We start from the raw sequence: 25,368 nt of genomic DNA on the forward strand, positions 1-25,368 counted from the left end.
TGAATGGCCTACTCGATGTCTCGCAAAATGCCTGGCCACCGGTGTTTTAGGGTCTAAAGCTTCCAGAGACAGGAGATGTTCTCGTATACGATCCTTTATGGGTCTTATAGTTCTTCCTGTGTACTGACAGCCACACAATTTGCAGGAGATCAAGTAGACCACATAGTCAGACTGGCAAGTAAAATGTCTGTAAATTCGAAATTCACATTTAGTAGTGTGGGACACAAAAAATTCGCCTGGTTTCACATATTGACAAGACTTGCAAGATTTAACTCCACACTTAAAGGTTCCATTCTCAGGTCTCAGCCAACTTTCTGTCCTAGGCATAGATAGTATACCTGATTCTGAGAAATTCCTATTTACATATTGACTCAACGTCTTAGCCCGCCTAGAGACAAATTTGACCCCATTAGTTGAAATATTAGTTAGTGTAGGTTCTTTCTCCAAAATGGGAAGATATCTTTTGACTATGTTACATATTTTGTTATATTGTTGGCTATATTGTGTAGAGAATACAATAGTCTCCTCAGAGTTCTTAGTTCTAGATTTATGTTTGTCCTGGAGTAATTCATTCCTATCCATTAGCCTTACATTCTCCTGTGTGGTAATTAAGAGATTCTTGTTATATCCTCTCTTAGCTAGACGTGCTTTTAGAAGATTTGCATGTTTGTCATAATCCCTAATATCGCTACAATTCCTGCGTAACCTCATGAATTGGCCTTTAGGGATGGCCATTTTTAAATGTTTAGGATGGTTAGACTCAGCTCTTAAGATGGTGTTGCCAGCTATTTTCTTTCTGTATGCCTCCATAGCTACTGTTTGACCCTCTTCCTCTATTTTAATCGTTAGATCAAGAAAGCTGATGCTTTCTTTACTCCAACTATAGGTAAATTTGAGATTCATGCTATTATCGTTCAATGATTCCACAAATTGATCAATTAGTGACACATCCCCTTCCCAGACTATCAACACGTCATCGATAAATCTAGTATAGAATTTTATGTTGTCCTTAAAGTTATTAAGGTCACCAAATATCTTGAACAATTCAAAGTAACTAAGGTATATGTTAGCATATGAGGGGGCGAATTTCGCCCCCATAGCTGTACCCCTATGCTGTAAGTACATTTTGCCTTCAAAAACAAAATAATTATGGGTTAGTAAATAGCCAACAACATCAACCAAATAGCTAATGAAAATGATATCAAAGTTTGTATAAAACTTTAGTGTTTCTTCCAAGGCTAGTAAGCCTTGTCTGTGTGGAATACAGGAATACAATGAAACTACGTCTATGGTGAGAAAAAGACATGAATCATTTAATTTTAGGCCTTCTAATTTTCTAAGTAAATGTTTTGTGTCACGTAAATAGCCTGGCATGTTTGTTACAATGGGCTGCAGAAATTCATCTACCCATGCCCCTAATTTTTCGCCTAGTGTACCAATTGTGGAAATGATGGGTCTGCCTGGTGGCTTAGAGGGATTCTTATGAATTTTTGGTAAGTGTTTAAAGGTAGAGATAACAGGAAATTTTACTAGCAATGCCTCTGCAGTTTTTTCATTTAGAATGCCTAATCTGGTCCCCTCCTCTAGAATAGTCTCTAATTCTTTGACAAATTTTATGGTGGGATTGAACGTGAGTAGTTTGTAGGTGTCATTATCATTTAATTGATTTAGGGCCTCTATTTCATAGGAGATCCTATCTTGGACTACTATTGACCCACCCTTATCTGAGTTGGTAATGACCAAATTTTTGTTTAATTTTAAATCTTGTAGAGCCCTCCACTCTGTTCCTGATAGATTGTTAGCCCTTCTTGTTTTTTGATGTTTCTCTCTTTCACAGTCATAGAGTTTAGTCAGTTCCTGTTCAACAATTGTATGGAACAATTCTATATTATCACCTCTAGACTGTGAAGGGTAGAAATATTTGTTAGTATATCTGATGTTACTTTTAGGAATTATATGTTGTATTTCTCCACATCTAGTGCTCTCCTTATGTAATGTAGCTAGACTGGTTAGATCACATAATTCTCCAAAATTCATGTGTTCAATATTACTAGATAAGATGTTACCACTATACAAATTTACTACATCATTATCTGGCAGGGGAGCCTGCTCACTAATATTTATTTCAGAAAAGTGTTTTTTTAAAGTTACTTTTCTCATGAATTTGTTTAAATCCAGGAGAGCATCAAACAAATCAAAGTCATTGGTGGGCGCAAACCCAAGTCCTTTCGCTAAGACTTTTTGTTGTTCATCTGTCAGAGGTGTACTTGAAAGATTGATCACATTCTTCCCCTCTGGTTCTTCCCGTTTTTTGACCCTCTGTTGGCTCTGCTCGGGTATCTTGGTGTAGATGTGCTTGGATCTGCTCCTGTATTTTTACCCACCAATGTAGAAGAGTCCTGTTTTACCAATTCAGAAAAGGATTTTCGCTTTGTATTCTCCTTAGGTCTTGCTCCCAGCCCCTTGCTTTGTTGTTGGGTGGTAGTTGTTACTTCATCATTATCCATTATGTTAGATCCATCCTGGATTGTTCCCTGTTCTGACTCTGAAGCAGTTGATTGGTCTCCAGCCATACTTAGGGAGCCTTCTGTGCTTACACTGCTTTCACTGAAAGTGACTCTGCCTTTTTCTTGGCTCTGTTTTTTATTATTTCTAAATCTTTGTCTCCTTCCCTTCTTTTTTTCTTCAGAAGTGCCCTTGCTACTCGTATTCCAACTATAGACTATATTCAATTCATAGTCCTTGCAGTCACGTTGATATTTGCCAATCTTTCTATCCATAATTTCTTTATCCAGTTTCTCCATTGTTTCATTAAATTGTTTGTCAAATGCTTCAAATCTTGTTCCTAAACACAAGGAGAGTAACAGAGCTTGCCAGTATCACGCTTCCCCTCCCTGCATTGAGTAGGACCGACAGGACGAACAGTCTGAAGTTATAAGGTATTGTCCGGTGTGGGGGTAAAGTGTTTGAACTTTATGAAGAGCAAATTTGAGCTTTGTGGAAAAGACAAAAAGGAAATTCTTGTCATAGACTGTACCTGTGAATTAACATAACAGTGAAGTTATACCGGTTGTTTCATATGCTCTGTTTGTTCACTTACATCTTGAAAATCTTTTCTACTGAAACGTCACTTACATTGTGTATACCTGGATCAGATGCGAATCAAGAGTTGAAAGTGAAGTCACCTATATTTTCTTATGCACACAGCATATATACACATTATTTAGAATCACTGCACGCTTGCACATTAATATCACTCAGAGTGAACCTAGAGATCAATACCGTTTTGTCGATAATGGTGTATTGTGGAATTTTTGTATGAATGTTGATGCTGACTTATTGGATTTAATTTCCTTTAAATTCCAACATAGACACCAGAGACTTTATTCTAACACGTTAGCTTTAACACACTGGTGTAAACAGAAACAAAATGGCATACGGTAATATTGCACTGAGACGCACTAAGATGGAGAATCTGATTAAAAGCACAGCCACCCAGGAAAGCACACAGGATGATATTGTACATCTTTTTGCTAATAAAGAGAAACTAAGTATCAAAGAGTTGCGACTTTGGTGGGAAATAGAATTCCTGCAACTATATATCAATGAAAACAAAGTCCCAAGAGGATTAAGGATGAAAAAGTATCCAGCTAATGAAAGAGAGGATATAACATTCATGGAAGATTGGAATGAGACACTCACCAAATGCTCATTGATACTTATGGGTAAACTACTTAATAAAAAGAAAGGAGAAAGAGAAACAGTACTTACGGAACTTACTAACCTGCAGGAGAAAATAGAATTAACCAAACAAGACACAAGATTTGAAGCATTTGACAAACAATTTAATGAAACAATGGAGAAACTGGATAAAGAAATTATGGATAGAAAGATTGGCAAATATCAACGTGACTGCAAGGACTATGAATTGAATATAGTCTATAGTTGGAATACGAGTAGCAAGGGCACTTCTGAAGAAAAAAAGAAGGGAAGGAGACAAAGATTTAGAAATAATAAAAAACAGAGCCAAGAAAAAGGCAGAGTCACTTTCAGTGAAAGCAGTGTAAGCACAGAAGGCTCCCTAAGTATGGCTGGAGACCAATCAACTGCTTCAGAGTCAGAACAGGGAACAATCCAGGATGGATCTAACATAATGGATAATGATGAAGTAACAACTACCACCCAACAACAAAGCAAGGGGCTGGGAGCAAGACCTAAGGAGAATACAAAGCGAAAATCCTTTTCTGAATTGGTAAAACAGGACTCTTCTACATTGGTGGGTAAAAATACAGGAGCAGATCCAAGCACATCTACACCAAGATACCCGAGCAGAGCCAACAGAGGGTCAAAAAACGGGAAGAACCAGAGGGGAAGAATGTGATCAATCTTTCAAGTACACCTCTGACAGATGAACAACAAAAAGTCTTAGCGAAAGGACTTGGGTTTGCGCCCACCAATGACTTTGATTTGTTTGATGCTCTCCTGGATTTAAACAAATTCATGAGAAAAGTAACTTTAAAAAAACACTTTTCTGAAATAAATATTAGTGAGCAGGCTCCCCTGCCAGATAATGATGTAGTAAATTTGTATAGTGGTAACATCTTATCTAGTAATATTGAACACATGAATTTTGGAGAATTATGTGATCTAACCAGTCTAGCTACATTACATAAGGAGAGCACTAGATGTAGAGAAATACAACATATAATTCCTAAAAGTAACATCAGATATACTAACAAATATTTCTACCCTTCACAGTCTAGAGGTGATAATATAGAATTGTTCCATACAATTGTTGAACAGGAACTGACTAAACTCTATGACTGTGAAAGAGAGAAACATCAAAAAACAAGAAGGGCTAACAATCTATCAGGAACAGAGTGGAGGGCTCTACAAGATTTAAAATTAAACAAAAATTTGGTCATTACCAACTCAGATAAGGGTGGGTCAATAGTAGTCCAAGATAGGATCTCCTATGAAATAGAGGCCCTAAATCAATTAAATGATAATGACACCTACAAACTACTCACGTTCAATCCCACCATAAAATTTGTCAAAGAATTAGAGACTATTCTAGAGGAGGGGACCAGATTAGGCATTCTAAATGAAAAAACTGCAGAGGCATTGCTAGTAAAATTTCCTGTTATCTCTACCTTTAAACACTTACCAAAAATTCATAAGAATCCCTCTAAGCCACCAGGCAGACCCATCATTTCCACAATTGGTACACTAGGCGAAAAATTAGGGGCATGGGTAGATGAATTTCTGCAGCCCATTGTAACAAACATGCCAGGCTATTTACGTGACACAAAACATTTACTTAGAAAATTAGAAGGCCTAAAATTAAATGATTCATGTCTTTTTCTCACCATAGACGTAGTTTCATTGTATTCCTGTATTCCACACAGACAAGGCTTACTAGCCTTGGAAGAAACACTAAAGTTTTATACAAACTTTGATATCATTTTCATTAGCTATTTGGTTGATGTTGTTGGCTATTTATTAACCCATAATTATTTTGTTTTTGAAGGCAAAATGTACTTACAGCATAGGGGTACAGCTATGGGGGCGAAATTCGCCCCCTCATATGCTAACATATACCTTAGTTACTTTGAATTGTTCAAGATATTTGGTGACCTTAATAACTTTAAGGACAACATAAAATTCTATACTAGATTTATCGATGACGTGTTGATAGTCTGGGAAGGGGATGTGTCACTAATTGATCAATTTGTGGAATCATTGAACGATAATAGCATGAATCTCAAATTTACCTATAGTTGGAGTAAAGAAAGCATCAGCTTTCTTGATCTAACGATTAAAATAGAGGAAGAGGGTCAAACAGTAGCTATGGAGGCATACAGAAAGAAAATAGCTGGAAACACCATCTTAAGAGCTGAGTCTAACCATCCTAAACATTTAAAAATGGCCATCCCTAAAGGCCAATTCATGAGGTTACGCAGGAATTGTAGCGATATTAGGGATTATGACAAACATGCAAATCTTCTAAAAGCACGTCTAGCTAAGAGAGGATATAACAAGAATCTCTTAATTACCACACAGGAGAATGTAAGGCTAATGGATAGGAATGAATTACTCCAGGACAAACATAAATCTAGAACTAAGAACTCTGAGGAGACTATTGTATTCTCTACACAATATAGCCAACAATATAACAAAATATGTAACATAGTCAAAAGATATCTTCCCATTTTGGAGAAAGAACCTACACTAACTAATATTTCAACTAATGGGGTCAAATTTGTCTCTAGGCGGGCTAAGACGTTGAGTCAATATGTAAATAGGAATTTCTCAGAATCAGGTATACTATCTATGCCTAGGACAGAAAGTTGGCTGAGACCTGAGAATGGGACCTTTAAGTGTGGAGTTAAACCTTGCAAGTCTTGTCAATATGTGAAACCAGGCGAATTTTTTGTGTCCCACACTACTAAATGTGAATTTCGAATTTACAGACATTTTACTTGCCAGTCTGACTATGTGGTCTACTTGATCTCCTGCAAATTGTGTGGCTGTCAGTACACAGGAAGAACTATAAGACCCATAAAGGATCGTATACGAGAACATCTCCTGTCTCTGGAAGCTTTAGACCCTAAAACACCGGTGGCCAGGCATTTTGCGAGACATCGAGTAGGCCATTCATATACTAAAGCTATGCTTGCACAAATTCTGTCATATTTTCAATTCCAAGTAATAGATAGGATTCCCAAACTTAATACAGGAGGGGATAGGCTAGCTAAATTAAATAAAAAAGAAGCCTTCTGGATCTTTAAATTAGAAACTGGCAACCCTAAAGGAATGAATAAAATTTGGGACCTTAAACTATACACAGGTATATAGATATAATTATGTTGAACCAGGTTTTCAACAACTATCCTTTAACTTAGTATTATGTAACCTTATATGTAACTAGTAAGGCATACAGTATCTTACAGTTAATATTTGTAGGAAGCCAATATATAAATATATGAATAACAAGACACATAAAAACTTTGTTATTTTGTTACATTTGCATTAAATGGGACAAAATAATAATAATAATAAAAATAAAAAATAAAATGCAACTAATAACATACTGCATCTAGGTAAGTTTGCTGAATTTCTTTCCCATGTTATATAAATATTCATCTTTTTATATAATAAGTTTACCCTATAATTGAATTACGCCAACTTTTCTCTTTATCTAACATCTAGAATAGTACAACATTGTTTTTATTCTTTATTTTTTGTTATTTCTATTACCTATGTTCTTAAATAGAGTATAAATATAAGCCATTTAGTCCGGTAATAATGTGGCCCTTCTGACACTAAAAACAAATTGATATTCACCTACCCATAACACATCACATGTTGTTGTGATAATTAAAATGTGTTAAGGTGCCGAAGGGGTTAAATCGCATTTACCGGTATAAATGGCAGTACAGGGAATCAGCTGCTATCCCTGATGAAGTGCTTTTTGTAGCAGGAAACGCGTCGGAGAGCAGCCTCTCCTGTGTGCTTGGGTGAACTACTATGATGTGTGCTAATATTTTTAAATTGTAACCAATAAATTGTTATTTTTTAATTATCCATCTTTTGTGCAGCTTGCAATCCTTTCCATCAAAGTGGCTATGTTGTTCGTTATTTCAGCGTTGGGAAATCGCTGTACTGAAAGGATTGTGCATCCAGCCTAGTCTCTGAGGTGATAGTGCAAGTGTTAGTGTTGCTGGTAACGTGCAATCAATCGAGCTGAACACCAGGTGCGTACAGCGTTCCTAAACACAAGGAGAGTAACAGAGCTTGCCAGTATCACGCTTCCCCTCCCTGCATTGAGTAGGACCGACAGGACGAACAGTCTGAAGTTATAAGGTATTGTCCGGTGTGGGGGTAAAGTGTTTAAACTTTATGAAGAGCAAATTTGAGCTTTGTGGAAAAGACAAAAAGGAAATTCTTGTCATAGACTGTACCTGTGAATTAACATAACAGTGAAGTTATACCGGTTGTTTCATATGCTCTGTTTGTTCACTTACATCTTGAAAATCTTTTCTACTGAAACGTCACTTACATTGTGTATACCTGGATCAGATACGAATCAAGAGTTGAAAGTGAAGTCACCTATATTTTCTTATGCACACAGCATATATACACATTATTTAGAATCACTGCACGCTTGCACATTAATATCACTCAGAGTGAACCTAGAGATCAATACCGTTTTGTCGATAATGGTGTATTGTGGAATTTTTGTATGAATGTTGATACCCTTATTCCAGCCCTGGTAAGATTTCCAGGTTGCCTTGGGCTGTGAAGCGTTGCCCTCTTGCTTTGCAGCCGGAGAGGATGAAGCGGGGCCGTTCCTGAAATTACGAAAGGAACGAAAATTAGCTTTGTTCTTTGTCTTAAAGGGCTTGTCCTGAGGGAGAGCATGGCCTTTTCCCCCGGTGATTTCTGAAATAATCTCTTTCAATTTAGGCCCGAAGAGGGTCTTTCCTTTGAAAGGAATGTTCAAAAGCTTGGATTTAGACGACACATCGGCCGACCAGGACTTTAGCCATAGCGCCCTGCGCGCCACAATGGCGAAACCTGAATTTTTCGCCGCTAACTTAGCTATTTGGAAAGCGGCGTCAGTGATAAAAGAATTAGCTAGCTTTAGAGCCTTAATTCTATCCATAATTTCCTCATATGAGGTGTCCGTCTGGAGCGAGTCTTCCAGCACCTCAAACCAGAAAGCAGCTGCAGTAGTTACAGGAATAATGCAGGCAATAGGTTGGAGAAGAAAACCTTGTTGAACAAAAATTTTCTTAAGTAAACCCTCTAATTTTTTATCCATAGGGTCTTTAAAAGCACAGCTGTCTTCAATTGGTATGGTTGTGCGTTTAGCAAGTGTAGAAACAGCCCCCTCCACCTTAGGGACCGTCTGGCACGAGTCCCGCATGGGGTCAGATATGGGGAACATTTTCTTAAAAACAGGAGGGAGAACAAAAGGGACACCTGGTCTATCCCACTCCCTAGTAACGATATCCGCAATCCTCTTAGGGACCGGAAACGCATCAGTGTAAACAGGGACCTCTAAGTACTTGTCCATTTTACACAATTTCTCTGGACCACCAAAGGGTCGCAGTCATCCAGAGTAGCTAATACCTCCCTGAGCAAAACGCGGAGGTGTTCTAGTTTAAATTTAAAAGCCAATGTATCTGAATCTGTCTGAGGAGGAACCCTTCCTGAATCAGAGACTTCTCCCTCAGACATCAAATCCCTCGCTCCCACTTCAGAGCGTTGTGAGGGTATATCAGATACAGCTACCAAAGCGTCAGAGTGCTCATAATCTGTTCTTAAAACGGAGCTATCACGCTTTGCAGGTAACACTGGCAGTTTAGATAAGAAAGCTGCAAGAGAATTATCCATGACTGCCGCTAAGTCTTGTAATGTAAAAGGGTTAGACGCACTAGAGGTACTAGGCGTCGCTTGAGCGGGCGTAACTGGTTGTGACACTTGGGGAGAGGCAGACGGGCTACCCTCGTTACCTTCAGTCTGGGAATCATCTTGGGCCACATTCTTAAGTGCAACAATATGATCTTTAAAGTGTATAGACATATCAGTACAAGTGGGACACATTCTGAGAGGGGGTTCCACCATGGCTTCTAAACACATTGAACAAGGATTTTCCTTAGTGTCAGACATGTTTAACAGACTAGTAGTATACACAGACAGGCTTGGAAATCACTTTAATCAAATAAAAAACACAATTTGAAAAAACGTTACTGTGCCTTTAAGAGATAAAAAAGGCACACAATTTTGCAAAACAGTGAAAAATGCAGTAATCCTTTTGAAATTTTCACAGTATGTACCTAGAGCCTTAGCAAGATTGCACCACTAGTATCAAAACGATTAACCCCTTAATGCCCAAACCGGAGCAGCCTAAAGCCAACACCCGGTTAAAATTACTACAGCACCTTGCCACAGCACTGCTGTGGCCCTACCTGCCCTTAGGGACCAGATTTGGGGGAATCTGAGGCGCGAACTTAGGCCCCTCCCACTCTACTCCGGAGCTGTGAGGCCTAAGAAATCACTCCAAAGTGAATAAAAAATAGCCATGTGGGTAATAACCCCAGAAAGAACCCAAAAGGACTTTCAAAGTGTCTTTTTCCTAATAAAACAATCGATTGCCCTGAATTAGTGTCAACCAGCATAATTAGCCCTGTAATGTAAGCATTCAATTCCTTACTAAGTCTCTGAACATAGCTTACCCTCCCCTCATGGGGATATTGTCAGTCTCTTCTAGCATTATCTCAGTCTTGTCTAGAAATAAATGACTGAACATACCTTATTGCAGTTCCCCTGCATACTGTGCCCCCCAACTGAAGTTTTCTGGTACTCCTCAGTCCTGTGTGGGAACAGCAGTGGATTTTAGTTACAACATGCTAAAATCATTTTCCTCTCAGCAGAAATCTTCATCACTTTTCTGCTAGAGAGTAAATAGTACAAACCAGTACCATTTAAAATAACAAACTTTTGATTGAAGATAATAAAAGCTACAATTCTAACACCACATTCACTTTACCCTCCGGTAGAGAGACCCTAGTGCTTAGAGCCGGCAAAGAGAATGACTGGGGGGTGGAGCTAGAGGGGGAGCTATATGGACAGCTCTGCTGTGTGCTCTCTTTGCCACTTCCTGTAGGGAAGGAGAATATCCCATAAGTAAAGGATGAATCCGTGTACTGGATACACCTTACAACAGAAATATAATTACCTGTAAAATGTTAAACTAAGCAAAAAAAAAAAACTTTTTAATAATTTTCAGTATTTATTTTACCTGCCTTTCCTGTAATTTAAAGGGACAGTCAAGTCCAAAATAAACTTTCATGTTTCAAATAGGGCATGTAATTTTAAACAACTTCCCAATGTATTTTTATCGCCAAGTTTGCTTTGTTCTCTTGGTATTCTTAGTTGAAATCTAAACCTAGGAGGATCATATGCTTAGACCTTGAAGGCCGCCTCTAATCTGAAAGCCCTTTGTCAGTTGTTCACCACTAGAGGGCACGTTCATGTGTGTCATATAGATAACATTGTGCTCACGCATGTGGAGTTACCTAGGAGTCAGCACTGATTGGCTAAAATGCAAGTCTGTCAAAAGAACTGAAATAATGGGGCAGTCTGCAGAGGCTTAGATAGACAAGGTAATCACAGAGGTAAACATTGTATTAATATAACAGTGTTGGTTATGCAAAACTAGGGAATGGGTAATAAAGGGATTATCTATCTTTTTAAACAACACAAATTCTGGTGTTGACTGTCCCTTTAACTCTGAAAATTGTGTGTTTGTTTTTACTATCCCAGAGTCTGATGTGCATCCTGCAGCATGATCAGTGCAGGATCTCATTTGTATCTGTCACTAACTGGCCACAGCAAAGGAGATAAGATTATAATACTCAAGGGGCTTTTCGACTTGTGTGTCCCACTTTGCGATACAGTGCTTAAAGGGACATAAAACCCAAAATATTTCTTTCATGATTCAGAATACAATTGTAACTAACTTTCTAATTTAATTCTATTATCTCATGTGCTTCATTATCTTGGTATTCTTTGATACCAATCAGCAGCTCCTGAATCTATCTAGGTATCCTTTTCAACAAATGATATCAAGAGAAGAAAACAAATTAGATGATATAAGTAAATTGGAAAGTTGTTTAAAAATCAAATGCCCTAGCTAAATTATGGAAGAAAAAAAATGTGTTTCATCTCCCTTTAATTTTGGATACAGATATTGAGAAAAAAGATTCCCTTTAAGAACGTGGAGAATTATTATTTCCTATTAAACTTAAAGAAAAAAAAACCAAGCAGAAACCTTGAAGATATATACAGGTAACCCTCAGTTTACGCCGGGGTTAGGTTCCAGAAGGAATGGTTGCAAATCAAAACCGTTGTAAATTGAAACTCAGTTTATAATGTAAGTCAATGGGAAGTGAGGGAGATAGGTTCCAGGCCCCTCTCAAAATTGTCATAAGTAACACCTAATACATTATTTTTAAAGCTTTGAAATGAAGACTTTAAATGTTAAACAGCATTATAAACCTAATAAAATAATCACACAACACAGAATATATAATTAAACTAAGCTAAATGAACAAAAACATTTGCTAAACAGCATTATAAACCTAATAAAATAATCACACAACACAGACTTCACTTGCATTTTTCTGCAAACAGTTCTTTCTATGCATTCCAATATGGACTGATTTATAGACAGGAAGATCTTGTTCCTTTGAAATCTGCTCGATAGCTCAGGTCTGGTTAAACTGATTAATTTCAGCTTGCTTGGCTTTGCTGCAACACAAGCGGACAGCTCCACCTACTGGCTATTTTAATAAATGCACTGCTTCTCAATGCTTTTTAATAGCAGTCACATGACTGGAAAAAAGGTTGTTATTCTGAATTGGTGTAAATTGAACCGTTGTTAAACGAGGGCCACCTGTATATGACTGAAAGTAAATTTATAGAACACCCTTCCCATGCCTGGGATGCAGCAATTGTAACTCTATGTTAAAAGTTGATTGCTTTTATCACCCACATACTGGTAAAACGTTTCTAATCCCAGGGATTAGACTGACTTTTTACCTGTAAATCAGTCTTTGCAATCTACATTATAAAATGCCCATATTCTCTTTTTTATGTAGATCAAACGACAAGAGAGGTTAGGGAGCGGATCACAGAACACAAGTAGAATATACGGTGTAAGAACAATGAGAAACCAGTAGCTGCCCATTTTTTGAAGAAAGGCCATAATATCAGCCAATTACGCTTTCAAATATTAGAAGTAATAAAATTACCCAGAAGAGGGGGAGATAGAATTGCCATGCTTAATAGGAGGGAGATGTATTGGATTTATCGTTTGGATACAATGACCCCTAAAGGTTTAAACCGTGAATGTGACTGGTCAGTGTTTTGGTGAAGGAGTTTCTATATTGATACTGATGAATACTGCAATACATGTCAGAATGAAACTAAAATAATATGTACTTGATGTTAACTGATTTTAATATTGTTTTCATTTTTTGTATAATATATGATTGATGCTTTGACCTTTGTATAAGATTTATATATAGATGATTGCTACACAAGAGATGTCCACTAGGTGGTGTAAAAGCACAATATTCATGTTAGTCACAGGTGTGCAGAGGCTTATTTAAAGACAGATATTGCTAAGGTTGGGTATGCATGAAGAAGGGCTGAGTTAGGCCCGAAACGTTGCAGTGTAGTGTTGGACCCATGTTGAAAAAATAAAGGTCATTTTATACATGAAAAGCTGGAGGACTTTTTTGCTTTCATGTGGAAGGAAATATTGACAGCCTTTCTGCCAATTAATTGAGAGTTCTAAATCTTGTAAGTATCTTTAAGAGTAATAAATATGTACATCATAAAATTCTATCAGACACGGAGCCTGCAAATTTGGAACATTTCCTGCCAACAAAAGCAAATAAAATTACCACTTTATTGTCTTTAATCAATGCACTTTTTATACCTTTATTCCAAGTTTTAAGAACATCATCAAAACATGAAATAGTTTGGCACCCATTATGCAGCACCCAGCCATGGTCACACACAGTGATTTGCCCTACATGGGTCACAGAGAACTGTTACATTAAATTCAAGCAATGGAGAATACATCTATTATAGTCTTCCAGCTCTTTTTTCATAGAACCCAAAATACAAAATAAAGTATATCTAGGGGTGTGAGCGTAGAAGAAGAAAAATATACTGCTGCTTTAGATTCAAAGTTTCTGGCCACATGCATCTCCAAAGAATGCATTTTTCTTAAAGGAACAAACAGTAAAAAAACCTCCTTCTGCTTGCATATAACTATTAACTCCTGGGAAGCAGTGCACTACTGGAATTTAGCTGAACGCATCTGGTGTGCATTTAGTGGTTCATCCTCTTTACATTATAGACAGTCGGCTAGATTACGAGTTTTGCGTTATGAGTAAAAAAGCAGCGTTAAGGCTCATAACGCTGCTTTTTCACTACCGCTGCTATTACGAGTCTTGTAGGTACAGCTGTCCCGCACACTTTTTTGGCCGTACCGCAAATAAACTTACGCAATTTTCGTAAAGTCTTTTTTCAATGGGACTTCCATTGCGCCGGTATTACAAGCTTTTTTTTTTTTAGGCCAAAAAGTGAGCGGTACAGCCTATCCCGCAAGATTCGTAACGCATTCTAAAGTCAGTAGTTATAAGTTTTACACTACAAAGCTGTAGCATAAAACTCATAACTAAAGTGCTAAAAAGTACACTAACACCCATAAACTACCTATTAACCCCTAAACCGAGGCCCTCCCGCATCGCAAGCACTAAAATAAAATTATTAACCCCTAAACCGCAGCACTCCCGCCTCACAAACACTATTTAAATATTATTAACCCCTAATCTGCCGCCCTTAACATCGCTGCCACCTACCTACATTTATTACCCCTAATCTGCCGCCCCCAACGTCGCCGCCACTATATTAAATTTATTAACCCCTAAACCTAAATCTAACCTTAACCCTAACACCCCCTAACTTTAATATAATTAAAATAAATCTAACTAAAAATTCATATCATTAACTAAATAATTCCTATTTAAAACTAAATACTTACCTACAGTATAAAATAAAACCTAAGATAGCTACAATATAACTAATAGTTACATTATATCTAGCTTAGGGTTTATTTTTATTTTACAGGCAAGTTTGTATTTATTTTAACTAGGTAGAATAGTTACTAAATAGTTATTAACTATTTAATAACTACCTAGCTAAAATAAATACAAATTTACCTGTAAAATAAAACCTAACCTTAGTTACACTAACGCCTAACCTTACAGTACAATTAAATAAATTACCTAAATTAAATACAATTAACAAAATTAAATACAAATACCTAAATTACAAACAAAAAACCCCACTAAATTACACAAAATAAAAAACAAATTACAAGATATTTAAACTAATTACACCTAATCTAATAGCCATATCAAAATAAAAAAAAGCCAATAGTCAATAGGATTGATCTTGCATTCTATTGGCTGTTCCAATCAGCCAATAGAATGCAAGCTCAATCCTATTGGTTGATTGGATCATCCAATAGGATTGAAGTTCAATCCTATTGACTGATTGCATCAGCCAATAGGATTTTTTCAACCTTAATTCCGATTGGCTGATAGAATTCTCTCAGTCAATCGGAATCTAAGGGACGCCATCTTGGATGACATCACTTAAAGGAACCTTCATTCGTCGGGTAGTCGTCGGAAGAAGAGGATGCTCCGCGCCGGATGTCTTAAAGATGGACCCGCTCCACGCCGGATTTATGAAGATAGAAGATGCCGTCTGGATGAAGACTTCTGCCCGTCTGGAGGACCACTTCTCCCGGCTTGGATGAAGACCTCTCCCGGCTTCGTCGAGGACATCTTGCTGCTTCGTTGAGGACTTCTCCCGGCTTCGTTGAGGATGGATGTCGGCTCTTCAAAACTGTAAGTGGATCTTCAGGGGGTTAGTGTTTTTTTAAGGGTTTATTGGGTGGGTTTTATTTTTAGGTTAGGGTTTGGGCAGCAATAGAGCTAAATGCTCTTTTAAGGGCAATGCCCATCCAAATGCCCTTTTCAGGGCAATGGGGAGCTTAGGTTTTTTTAGTTAGGTTTTTATTTGGGGGGTTTGGATGTGTGGGTGGTGGGTTTTACTGTTGGGGGGTTGTTTGTATTTTTTTTTACAGGTAAAAGAGCTGATTTCTTTGGGGCAATGCCCCGCAAAAGGCCCTTATAAGGGCTATTGGTAGTTTAGTTTAGGCTAGGGTTTTTTTTTATTTTGGGGGGGCTTTGTTATTTTGATAGGGCTATTAGATTAGGTGTAATTAGTTTAAATATTGGGTAATTTGTTTTTTATTTTGTGTAATTTAGTGTTTGTTTGTTTTTGTAATTTAGGTAATTGTATTTAATTTAGTTAATTGTAACTATTCTACCTAGTTAAAATAAATACAAACTTGCCTGTAAAATAAAAATAAACCCTAAGCTAGATACAATGTAACTATTAGTTATATTGTAGCTAGCTTAGGGTTTATTTTACAGGTAAGTATTTAGTTTTAAATAGGAATTATTTAGGTAATGATAATAGGTTTTCTTTAGATTTATTTTAATTATATTTAAGTTAGGGGGTGTTAGGGTTAGGGTTAGACTTAGGTTTAGGGGTTAATAACTTTAGTATAGTGGCGGCAACGGTGGGGACGGCAGATTAGGGGTTAATAAATGTAGGTAGGTGGCGGCGATGTTAGGGGCGGCAGATCAGAAGTTAATAATATTTAACTAGTGTTTGCAATGTGGGAGTGTGGCGGTTTAGGGGTTAATATGTTTATTATAGTGGCAGTGACGTTGTGGGCTGCAGATTAGGGGTTAATAAGTGTAGGTAGGTTGCGGCGACATTCAGGGCGGAGCGGCAGATTAGGGGTTAATAAATATAATGTAGGTGTCGGCGATGTCGGGGGCAGCAGATTAGGGGTTAATAAGTGTAAGATTAGGGGTGTTTAGACTCGGGGTTCAAGTTAGGGTGTTATGTGTAAATATAAATTTTGTTTCCCCACAGGAATCAATGGGCTGCGTTACGGAGCTTTACGCTGCTTTTTTGCAAGTGTTAGGCTTTTTTTCAGTCATCTCTCCCCATTGATGTCTATGGGGAAATCGTGCACAAGCATGTTACACCAGCTCACTGCTCACTTAAGCAGCGCTGGTATTGGTTTGTGGTATGGAGCACAGTTTTGCTCTACGCTCACTTCTTGCCTTTTAACGCCGGGTTTAGGAAAACCTGTAATACCAGCGCTGTAGGTAAGTGAGCAGTGACAATAACGTGCAAGTTAGCACCGCACCCCTCATAACGCAAAACTCGTAAACTAGCCAAGTGTTTTTAAATCTATTAAGAAGACAATAAGCTTATATTGTGATCTCTGGATGTTTATTTGCTACTGCCGAATTAACACTTTTTGTACTTTTCATTTACGCTATTAATATGTTTTGACTTTATTGATAGCACCTTGTGCTCTTTAGCTTGGTAGTGACAGATTAGGCGGGCTGCAAATTGCAATGTGAAAACGATATTAGACGACTGCTTGAACAAACAGGTTGCTTGATCAAATTAACTGAATCCGAGTAATACACCATGTTCTAAAAGATACTTAAAAGGACATAAACTTCAAAACTTAATTGCAAATCAGTGCATTTCAATTTTATAAAAAAAAATAAGCATTTTTCCAGTAAACATGTATTTGTAAAAATGTTTCTAGTAAGTGTGAGCTTTTAATGTTGACAGAGCATATGCACATATACCACATGCGCCTTTATTCAGATACCACATCTGCTTAGAGACCCTGGGATAGCATGCATTCATGAGCAGCAATGCAAATTGAGTAATCACCAAAGCAATATATTGCAGTATTTGAATGCAGGTGCACGGGACATACATACATATTTATGCTCTATGAACAATAAAAGCTCTAACTGAAATAATGGTAATTTTTGCTAGAAACATATTTGCTAATACACATGTAGCGCAAAAATGCTTATATCCAAACCTAAAATGCCTTCATGTGCATTTAAAGGGGCATTAAACACTAAATAAATGCTAGATAGAATGATGCATTCAAAGAAAAGATCAGTTTCAGAATAACATGTAGATGCATTTATAAAGTTTCATTAGCTGTTTAAATATTCAAAAAATAAGATAAAGTTTTAGTGTCTATAAAACAATGGGAGCTGCCATGTTGTAACTTAAGTTACCTTCTCTGCTGTGGCCAATAAGAGATTGTTATAAATAGGTCACTAGAGTGTGCAGCCAATGGCTGTGTGGAATATAACAGTGTTCTGCACTTCCATTTCTAGCAAGAACTGAAAAGCTCACAATTTCAAAATGGATTTACAGGGAAGGGGAAAAAATAAATAATGAAAATATATTGCAGAGTTTTTTTACACATACGATTTATCATTCTGGCAGCAAAAGGGTTATACCCTAGCTTGTGTGCGGCTTTCTGATGTATTTGCATAGAGCCATCCTGAATAGTGTTTAGGAACAAGCACATCTCAGCTGTAACACTGACCTTCCTGGACACTGGTATTTTCCTCCGCCAAAGGCTACAAAACCTTGCAAGAAAACATTCTTCTCTAAATTTGCCTTCTTCCAGCGTTCCTGTGGGAAGAAAACATTTATTTTTCCAAAGAGACCTTATATAAATAATCAGAGCTCCACTTCCCTAGACAAAAAATGACTGCAGTGTATAGATTAATCCTACAATCACTCAGAATATATCACCTCTTACAGCTAATTCTTTTTTTCTTTTTTGCCACAATCACCTTCACACCGCTGTTATTTACTGTAGTTATTTTCCTTTCTCTTCCATTCAGCTAAAATTAGAGTTGTTCAAGAATATTTGTGTTCTGCTTAATGAAAGGGAAACAAGTGCAATAATCGTAAAGCTAAACATACAAATTGTGACTAATAAACATGTCTTCCACTTTACTACCTGGATATTTGTAAATGAACACAACTGTCAACAGATATTGGGGCCGATTTATCAATGTGGGGCGGACATGATCTGCTATAGCGTATCATGTCTGCCCCACATCGATAATACCGACAGCATACCCTGTCGGCATTTATCATTGCACAAGCATTCCTTGTGAAATGCTTGTACAACGCTGCCCCCTGCAGATTTGCGGCCAATCAGCCGCTAGGAGGGGGTGTCAATCATTATGATCATATCGGATCGGGATGATTGCGGTCTGCTGCCTCAGAGGTGGCGGACGAGTTAAGGAGCAGCGATCTTAAAGGGATACTAAACTCAAATATTTTATTTCATGATTCAGATAGAACAAGCCACTGAGCTGTTGTTCGTTCCTGGTAGAGCGCTTCTCTCTTCGTATGCAAATTATTATGACCCTGGGGAAGTCTCCCTATGGGTGATGGGGGAAACCAGACGTGGACTCCTTGCCCAGTGTGCTTAGAGGAATGTGGCTGCACCTCACTGACGAGGCCCATAGGAGGCCGAAACGATCGTCTGGGGTTGTCATGTTCCTTGTTCAGAGGAGAATTGCCTGGTATTTCGGGGCTGGACTGACCTTACTTGGCGGGATCAGACTGATATACTTCAGGAAAGTTTTCTTCTGTGAAAAGCACACTGGTCTAAAAGATGCTGCCTCCGGATGGTAAATCGCCATAGAACAAGCCACTGAGCTGTTGTTCGTTCCTGGTAGAACGCTTCTCTCTTCGTATGCAAATTATTATGACCCTGGGGAAGTCTCCCTATGGGTGATGGGGGAAACCAGACGCGGACTCCTTGCCCAGTGTGCTTAGAGGAATGTGGCTGCACCTCACTGACGAGGCCCATAGGAGGCCGAAACGATCGTCTGGGGTTGTCATGTTCCTTGTTCAGAGGAGAATTGCCTGGTATTTCGGGGCTGGACTGACCTTACTTGGCAGGATCAGACTGATATACTTCAGGAAAGTTTTCTTCTGTGAAAAGCACACTGGTCTAAAAGAGGCTGCTTCCGGGTGGTAAATCGCCATAGAACAAGCCACTGAGCTGTTGTTCGTTCCTGGTAGAGTGCTTCTCTCTTCGTATGCAAATTATTATGACCCTGGGGAAGTCTCCCTATGGGTGATGAGGGAAACCAGACGTGGACTCCTTGCCCAGTGTGCTTAGAGGAATGGGGCTGCACCTCACTGACGAGGCCCATAGGAGGCCGAAACGATCGTCTGGGGTTGTCATGTTCCTTGTTCAGAGGAGAATTGCCTGGTATTTCGGGGCTGGACTGACCTAACTTGGCAGGATTAGACTGATATACTTCAGGAAAGTTTTCTTCTGTGAAAAGCACACTGGTCTAAAAGAGGCTGCTTCCGGGTGGTAAATCGCCATAGAACAAGCCACTGAGCTGTTGTTCGTTCCTGGTAGAGCGCTTCTCTCTTCGTATGCAAATGATTCAGATAGAGCATGTCATTTTAAGCAACTTTCTGATTTACTCCTATTCTAAAAATGTTTTTGTTCTCTTGCTATCTTTAATTGAAAAAGCAGGAATGTAAGCTTACGAGCCAGCCCATTTTTGGTTCAGCACCTGGGTAGCACTTGCTGATTGGAGGGCTAAATGTAGCCACCAATCAGCAAGCGCTACCCAGGTTCTGAACCAAAAATGGGCCGGCTTCTAAGCTTACATTCCTGCTTTTTCAAATAAAGATAGCAAGAGAACTAAGAAAAAATGATAATAGGAGTAAATTAGAAAGTTGGATTTATTATCCCTTTAAGACCGCTGCTTCTTAAGTTATGTTTCCCGCGGAAACAGCTGCATCCGCATCTTAATAATTCTGCCCCTTAGTCTTATTTTGCTATTTCCTGTGAGATTTCAGCTATATCTTTGATGTGGAACCTTATTTAATGTGAGCTATCAGGTACACTCTTGTTGTGGAACCTAGCAGGTAATCTCCTTTTCGTTGGAAGATCCAGCATATAGACATACTTTCTACTAGTATTTTTTCTTAACGGGTTTGTTACAGTAGTCAGGTAACACTTTTTAAAAGTTCTGAACCAGCACTTTTAAGATGACTTCAAATCATGATAACATATCATAAAACTGGGCTGGTATATAATCTGCATGAAACTGATAAGTGAGGGAGTCCATCAAGTTTTTGGACAGTTAATATAGACAGGTGGATATTTTAGAACATTCTTTAAAAACAGCCAGAGTTAGGGTTAGCTCGATGTAAATCGATTTCAGAAGTTAAAGGGACACTGAACCCCAATTTTTTTCTTTCATGATTCAGATAGAGCATGAAATTTTAAGCAACTTTCTAATTGACTCCTATTATCATTTTTTCTTCATTCTCTTACTATCTTTATTTTAAATGCAGGAATGTAACTTTTAGCAGCCAGCCCATTTTAGATTCAACACCATTGATAGCGCTTGCTTATTGGAGGCTTACATTTAACTACCAATAAGCAAGAATAACCCAGGTTCTCAACCAAAAATGGGCAGGCTCCTATGCATCATATTCCTGCTTTTTAAATAAAGATAGCAAGAAAACGAAAAAAAATTGATAATAGGAGTAAATTAGAAAGTTGCTCAAATTGTATTCTCTATCTGAATCATGAAATAAAATATTTGGGTTAAGTATCCCTTTAACCATCCATTAGACATTTATCTTCAAACACAAGTCGGACTCCAGCACTCCAATGAATTAAAAGGCAATGTTTATTAGTAAAAGCAACTAATTGGTGTATCCACCACATTTCTCTTTGTTGGAGGAGACGTTCCCTATCTAACCCATTTCTATTGGGGCCCACATGATCTATGATCTGCCACCTCATCTGACTAATATTGTGGCCTTTCTCCAAAAAGTGACTTGAAACAGGGGCCTCTTTATTTTTGCATCTGATGTTTGATCTATGTTGGCTCATGCGGTCACGGACTTTACGGGTAGTTTCGCCAATATATACCAGAGAACAAGGACATTTAATAAGGTAAACCACATGAGTTGTCTCACATGTGTAAAAACCTTTAATCATATATTTCCTACCACTCTGCGGGTGGTGGAAATTTTCTCCTCTAATAATTGAATGACAACTCATGCAGTTATAGCAAGGGAAAGTACCTACTCTCTTATTACCTGTTAGTGTCTGTTGGATTTTCCTAATGGGGCCTATATCAGTCTTCACTAATTGATCCCTTAAACTTTTCACTCTTTTATAGGCCATGAGTGGTGGTTCTTTAAATTGTACAACTCCCTTGTTACATTCCTCCAAAATGTGCCAATTCTGGCGTATTAATTTAGCTATTTTGTTGCTCAATGGATTATATTGGCTAACAAAGACCATTCTAACCCACTTCTTATCAGCACTCTTGTCAATAGTTTTATCCAAATTAGATAGAGTATCATCTAATAATTTATTAGGATATCCCCTATTTATAAACTTCTCTTTCATTTATTTAAATCTATAAGCCTTCCTGTCACTAGTACTCACAATTCTATCTACTCTAAGGAACGTTGCTTTTACTAATAAACATTGCCTTTTAATTCATTGGAGTGCTGGAGTCCGACTTGTGTTTGCAGAATATTGGAGGGCTGTGGCAGTGCCCTTGGTCTCCCGTGCACCCAACCCTCAGATGCAAAAATAAAGAGGCCCCTGTTTCAAGTCACTTTTTGGAGAAAGGCCACAATATTAGTCAGATGAGGTAGCAGATCATAGATCATGTGGGCCCCAATAGAAATGGGTTAGATAGGGAACGTCTCCTCCAACAAAGAGAAATGTGGTGGATACACCAATTAGCCACATTACAACCAAGGGGACTAAATAGAGACTATGATCTATCTTGCTTTTTTTAGATACAATATTATCTATTTTTAAAAAAAAAAACATTACATCATCTATCTATTTATAAGCACCTGGTTGTGTATACTTGTTATGAACTTTTTCTAAGTATAGTTATAAACTCTTTTATGAATTGATTACTTATTTTAGTATCTATAATATTGAAGGTCTCTTTGATCTGCCTTAGGGTTTATAATATGTATATATCATGTTTCAATTGTTTAAGAGAATATACAACTGTCTTTGACATTTTAAATTTGAAAAGCCATAATGAACTATCTAGCTGTATCCACATTATTCATTACTATGTATTGTTTTTATTAAGGTGGTCTTTATAGTGTGAGAAACATTATGTTGTATAGGCCTAGTGCAATAGCTACATATGACCACAAGAGGGAACTATAACCCCATTGTAGGTGCATTTTGGCGCCTTATGGAGGGTATTTAAATGTGTATGTGTGTTATTAAAGGGACAGTCAAGTATAAATTAAACTTTCATTATTCAGATAGGACTTTTAATTTTAATCAACTTTCCAATTTACTTTTATCATCAAATTTGCTTTTTTCTCTAGGTATTCTTAGTTTAAACTAAACATAGGTAGGCTCATATGCTAATTTCTAAGCCTGTGAGGGCTGCCTCTTATCACATGCTTTTTAAATCTCTTTTCAACACAAAGAGACAGAAAGTACACGTGGGCCATATAGATAACACTGTGTTCAGGCACAGGGGGTTATTTAAGATCTAGCACAATAGAATGCTAAATTTAAGACAATAGATAATAAACAGTCATAGTCATGTGATCAGGGGGCTGGAAGAAGGTTCCTAGATACAAGGTAATCACAGAGGTAAAAAGTATATTCATATAACTGTGTTGGTTATGCAAAACTGGGGAATGGGTAATAAAGGCATTGTCTATCTTTTAAAACAATAACAATTCTATGGTTGACTGTCCCTTTAATGAATATTGAGCATGAATAAGGGGCTGTGACCCCAAAACGTTGCTTTTACTAATAAACATTGCCTTTTAATTCATTGGAGTGCTGGAGTCCGACTTGTGTTTGCAGAATATTGGAGGGCTGTGGCAGTGCCCTTGGTCTCCCGTGCACCCAACCCTCTGTGCTGTGCTCTTTTTGGGATTGAGACATTTATCTTCAGATATGAACTTTCCCTGTTTTGTATATAAGTTTTCAATATTGAAAGTAGTAATTGAGCGCCAAATGTAACATGTTACATAAGAAAGGGAGAACAAATGTCAAGGGAAACATGTATTTTAGCATTTAAAGATAAACAAAATAGATAAATTGAGAGGAGTAGTGACTTACATTTGGGTTGGGTTCCTTGGGTGATTCAGGGAATGCAGTGGTCATGAGGTATAAAGTCTCATGGGTGAATGTCTCCCTTAGCGGGTTGTTGTGGGTAGGTGCAGCACCAAGGGTTGCAGCAAAATGGAATTGAGTTTCACAGGTGTTGTATGGTTATTTTAGTAAGGGGTACATTGCAGTGGAGGAGGTGAATGATTGAGTCAGAATGACACTGGCATGTATAGTTAACCCACAATGTCACTTTATAGTAACGACAGGATGATAAATAGTCATTACATAATGGAGTTCTATTTAGATCATGTGTAGCAAACAAAAACAATGACTAATATGCTGCATAAACCATCAGTATGAATAATTTGTGTAGCGGATGAAATGGAATACTAGCTAGTTGTACAGTAAAAATTAGTAATAGATGCAGCTAGAACCTAGGCCATAGACAGTTAACTGTGGGCTTTTTCAGCTTTATAACATCTTTGCAAACCACACGTGCAGCTGCTATACTAGACTGAAACTTACAGGCTTAAACATTTCTGGTTCAGGAAACATTTTTGGATCTCTGTGAAGCCAATAAGGTGACAGCATCAGCATATCTCCAGGAGGAATCTGGTAATTCTAGTACAGAAAGAACAAAATGTAGTTATGCCTCCCATATCCATTGGAATCTGCATGAGTTTGTTTCTTAGATAAACAGTAATGTGGCCCACACAGACACACAGGTTTAGGGAATTAATTGGTCTGCAACTTACACTTAACAAAAGAAAAAGATTCCAGGTTACAATGCTGTAATCAATCTTTAAATATAATTTAAAATAAAGGCATATGTGATTGGATAATATGAATGGTGTATATGAACCAGTAGCAAACCAACTCAACAGAGGGCCCTGATGCAATTAGTTATGCCCCCAAAGATAACTCAGTAGGAAGCAATAGTAACAATATATATGCTGCTCTGTATAATGACTTTGAGAATAGATTGATTGATGGATAGATAGATAAGATTGACCTGCAACCTGTACCTTTAAAAGGCTTCCCTGCATTGCACACATTCAGCACACACCTATATAATGACTGTCTGCTATGGGCCCACTCAGCGCCTGGGCCTTGGTGCCACTGCCACTGCACCTGCTGCACCAATGGTACGTCCAACCCTTGGTACGAACCATGCACTTGCCTATCATTGTTGCATATGTTCTAGTACTGATACCAGGTGTTTGTAAAAAAAAAACAGAATTTATGTTTACCTGATAAATTACTTTCTCCAACGGTGTGTCCGGTCCACGGCGTCATCCTTACTTGTGGGATATTCTCTTCCCCAACTGGAAATGGCAAAGAGCCCAGCAAAGCTGGTCACATGATCCCTCCTAGGCTCCGCCTTCCCCAGTCATTCGACCGACGTAAAGGAGGAATATTTGCATAGGAGAAATCATATGATACCGTGGTGACTGTAGTTAAAGAAAATAAATCATCAGACCTGATTAAAAAACCAGGGCGGGCCGTGGACCGGACACACCGTTGGAGAAAGTAATTTATCAGGTAAACATAAATTCTGTTTCTCCAACATAGGTGTGTCCGGTCCACGGCGTCATCCTTACTTGTGGGAACCAATACCAAAGCTTTAGGACACGGATGATGGGAGGGAGCAAATCAGGTCACCTAGATGGAAGGCACCACGGTTTGCA

General features: G+C 38.0%; 1 protein-coding gene across 1 annotated transcript in view; it reads right to left on the minus strand.

Annotated features, from left to right (window-relative positions):
- Positions 1 to 25,368, minus strand: part of LOC128656945 (24-hydroxycholesterol 7-alpha-hydroxylase) — a 360,073-nt gene that overhangs the window by 128,791 nt on the left and 205,914 nt on the right. Inside the window, exons 9-10 of the mRNA XM_053711138.1 lie at positions 24,206 to 24,301; positions 18,107 to 18,195 (exon numbers count right to left, since the gene is read on the minus strand). Coding sequence (XP_053567113.1) covers positions 18,107 to 18,195; positions 24,206 to 24,301 — 185 coding nt within the window. The remainder of the gene's footprint in view (positions 1 to 18,106; positions 18,196 to 24,205; positions 24,302 to 25,368) is intronic.

Source organism: Bombina bombina, chromosome 4, assembly GCF_027579735.1.
Source record: "Bombina bombina isolate aBomBom1 chromosome 4, aBomBom1.pri, whole genome shotgun sequence".
Classification (NCBI taxonomy): domain Eukaryota; kingdom Metazoa; phylum Chordata; class Amphibia; order Anura; family Bombinatoridae; genus Bombina; species Bombina bombina.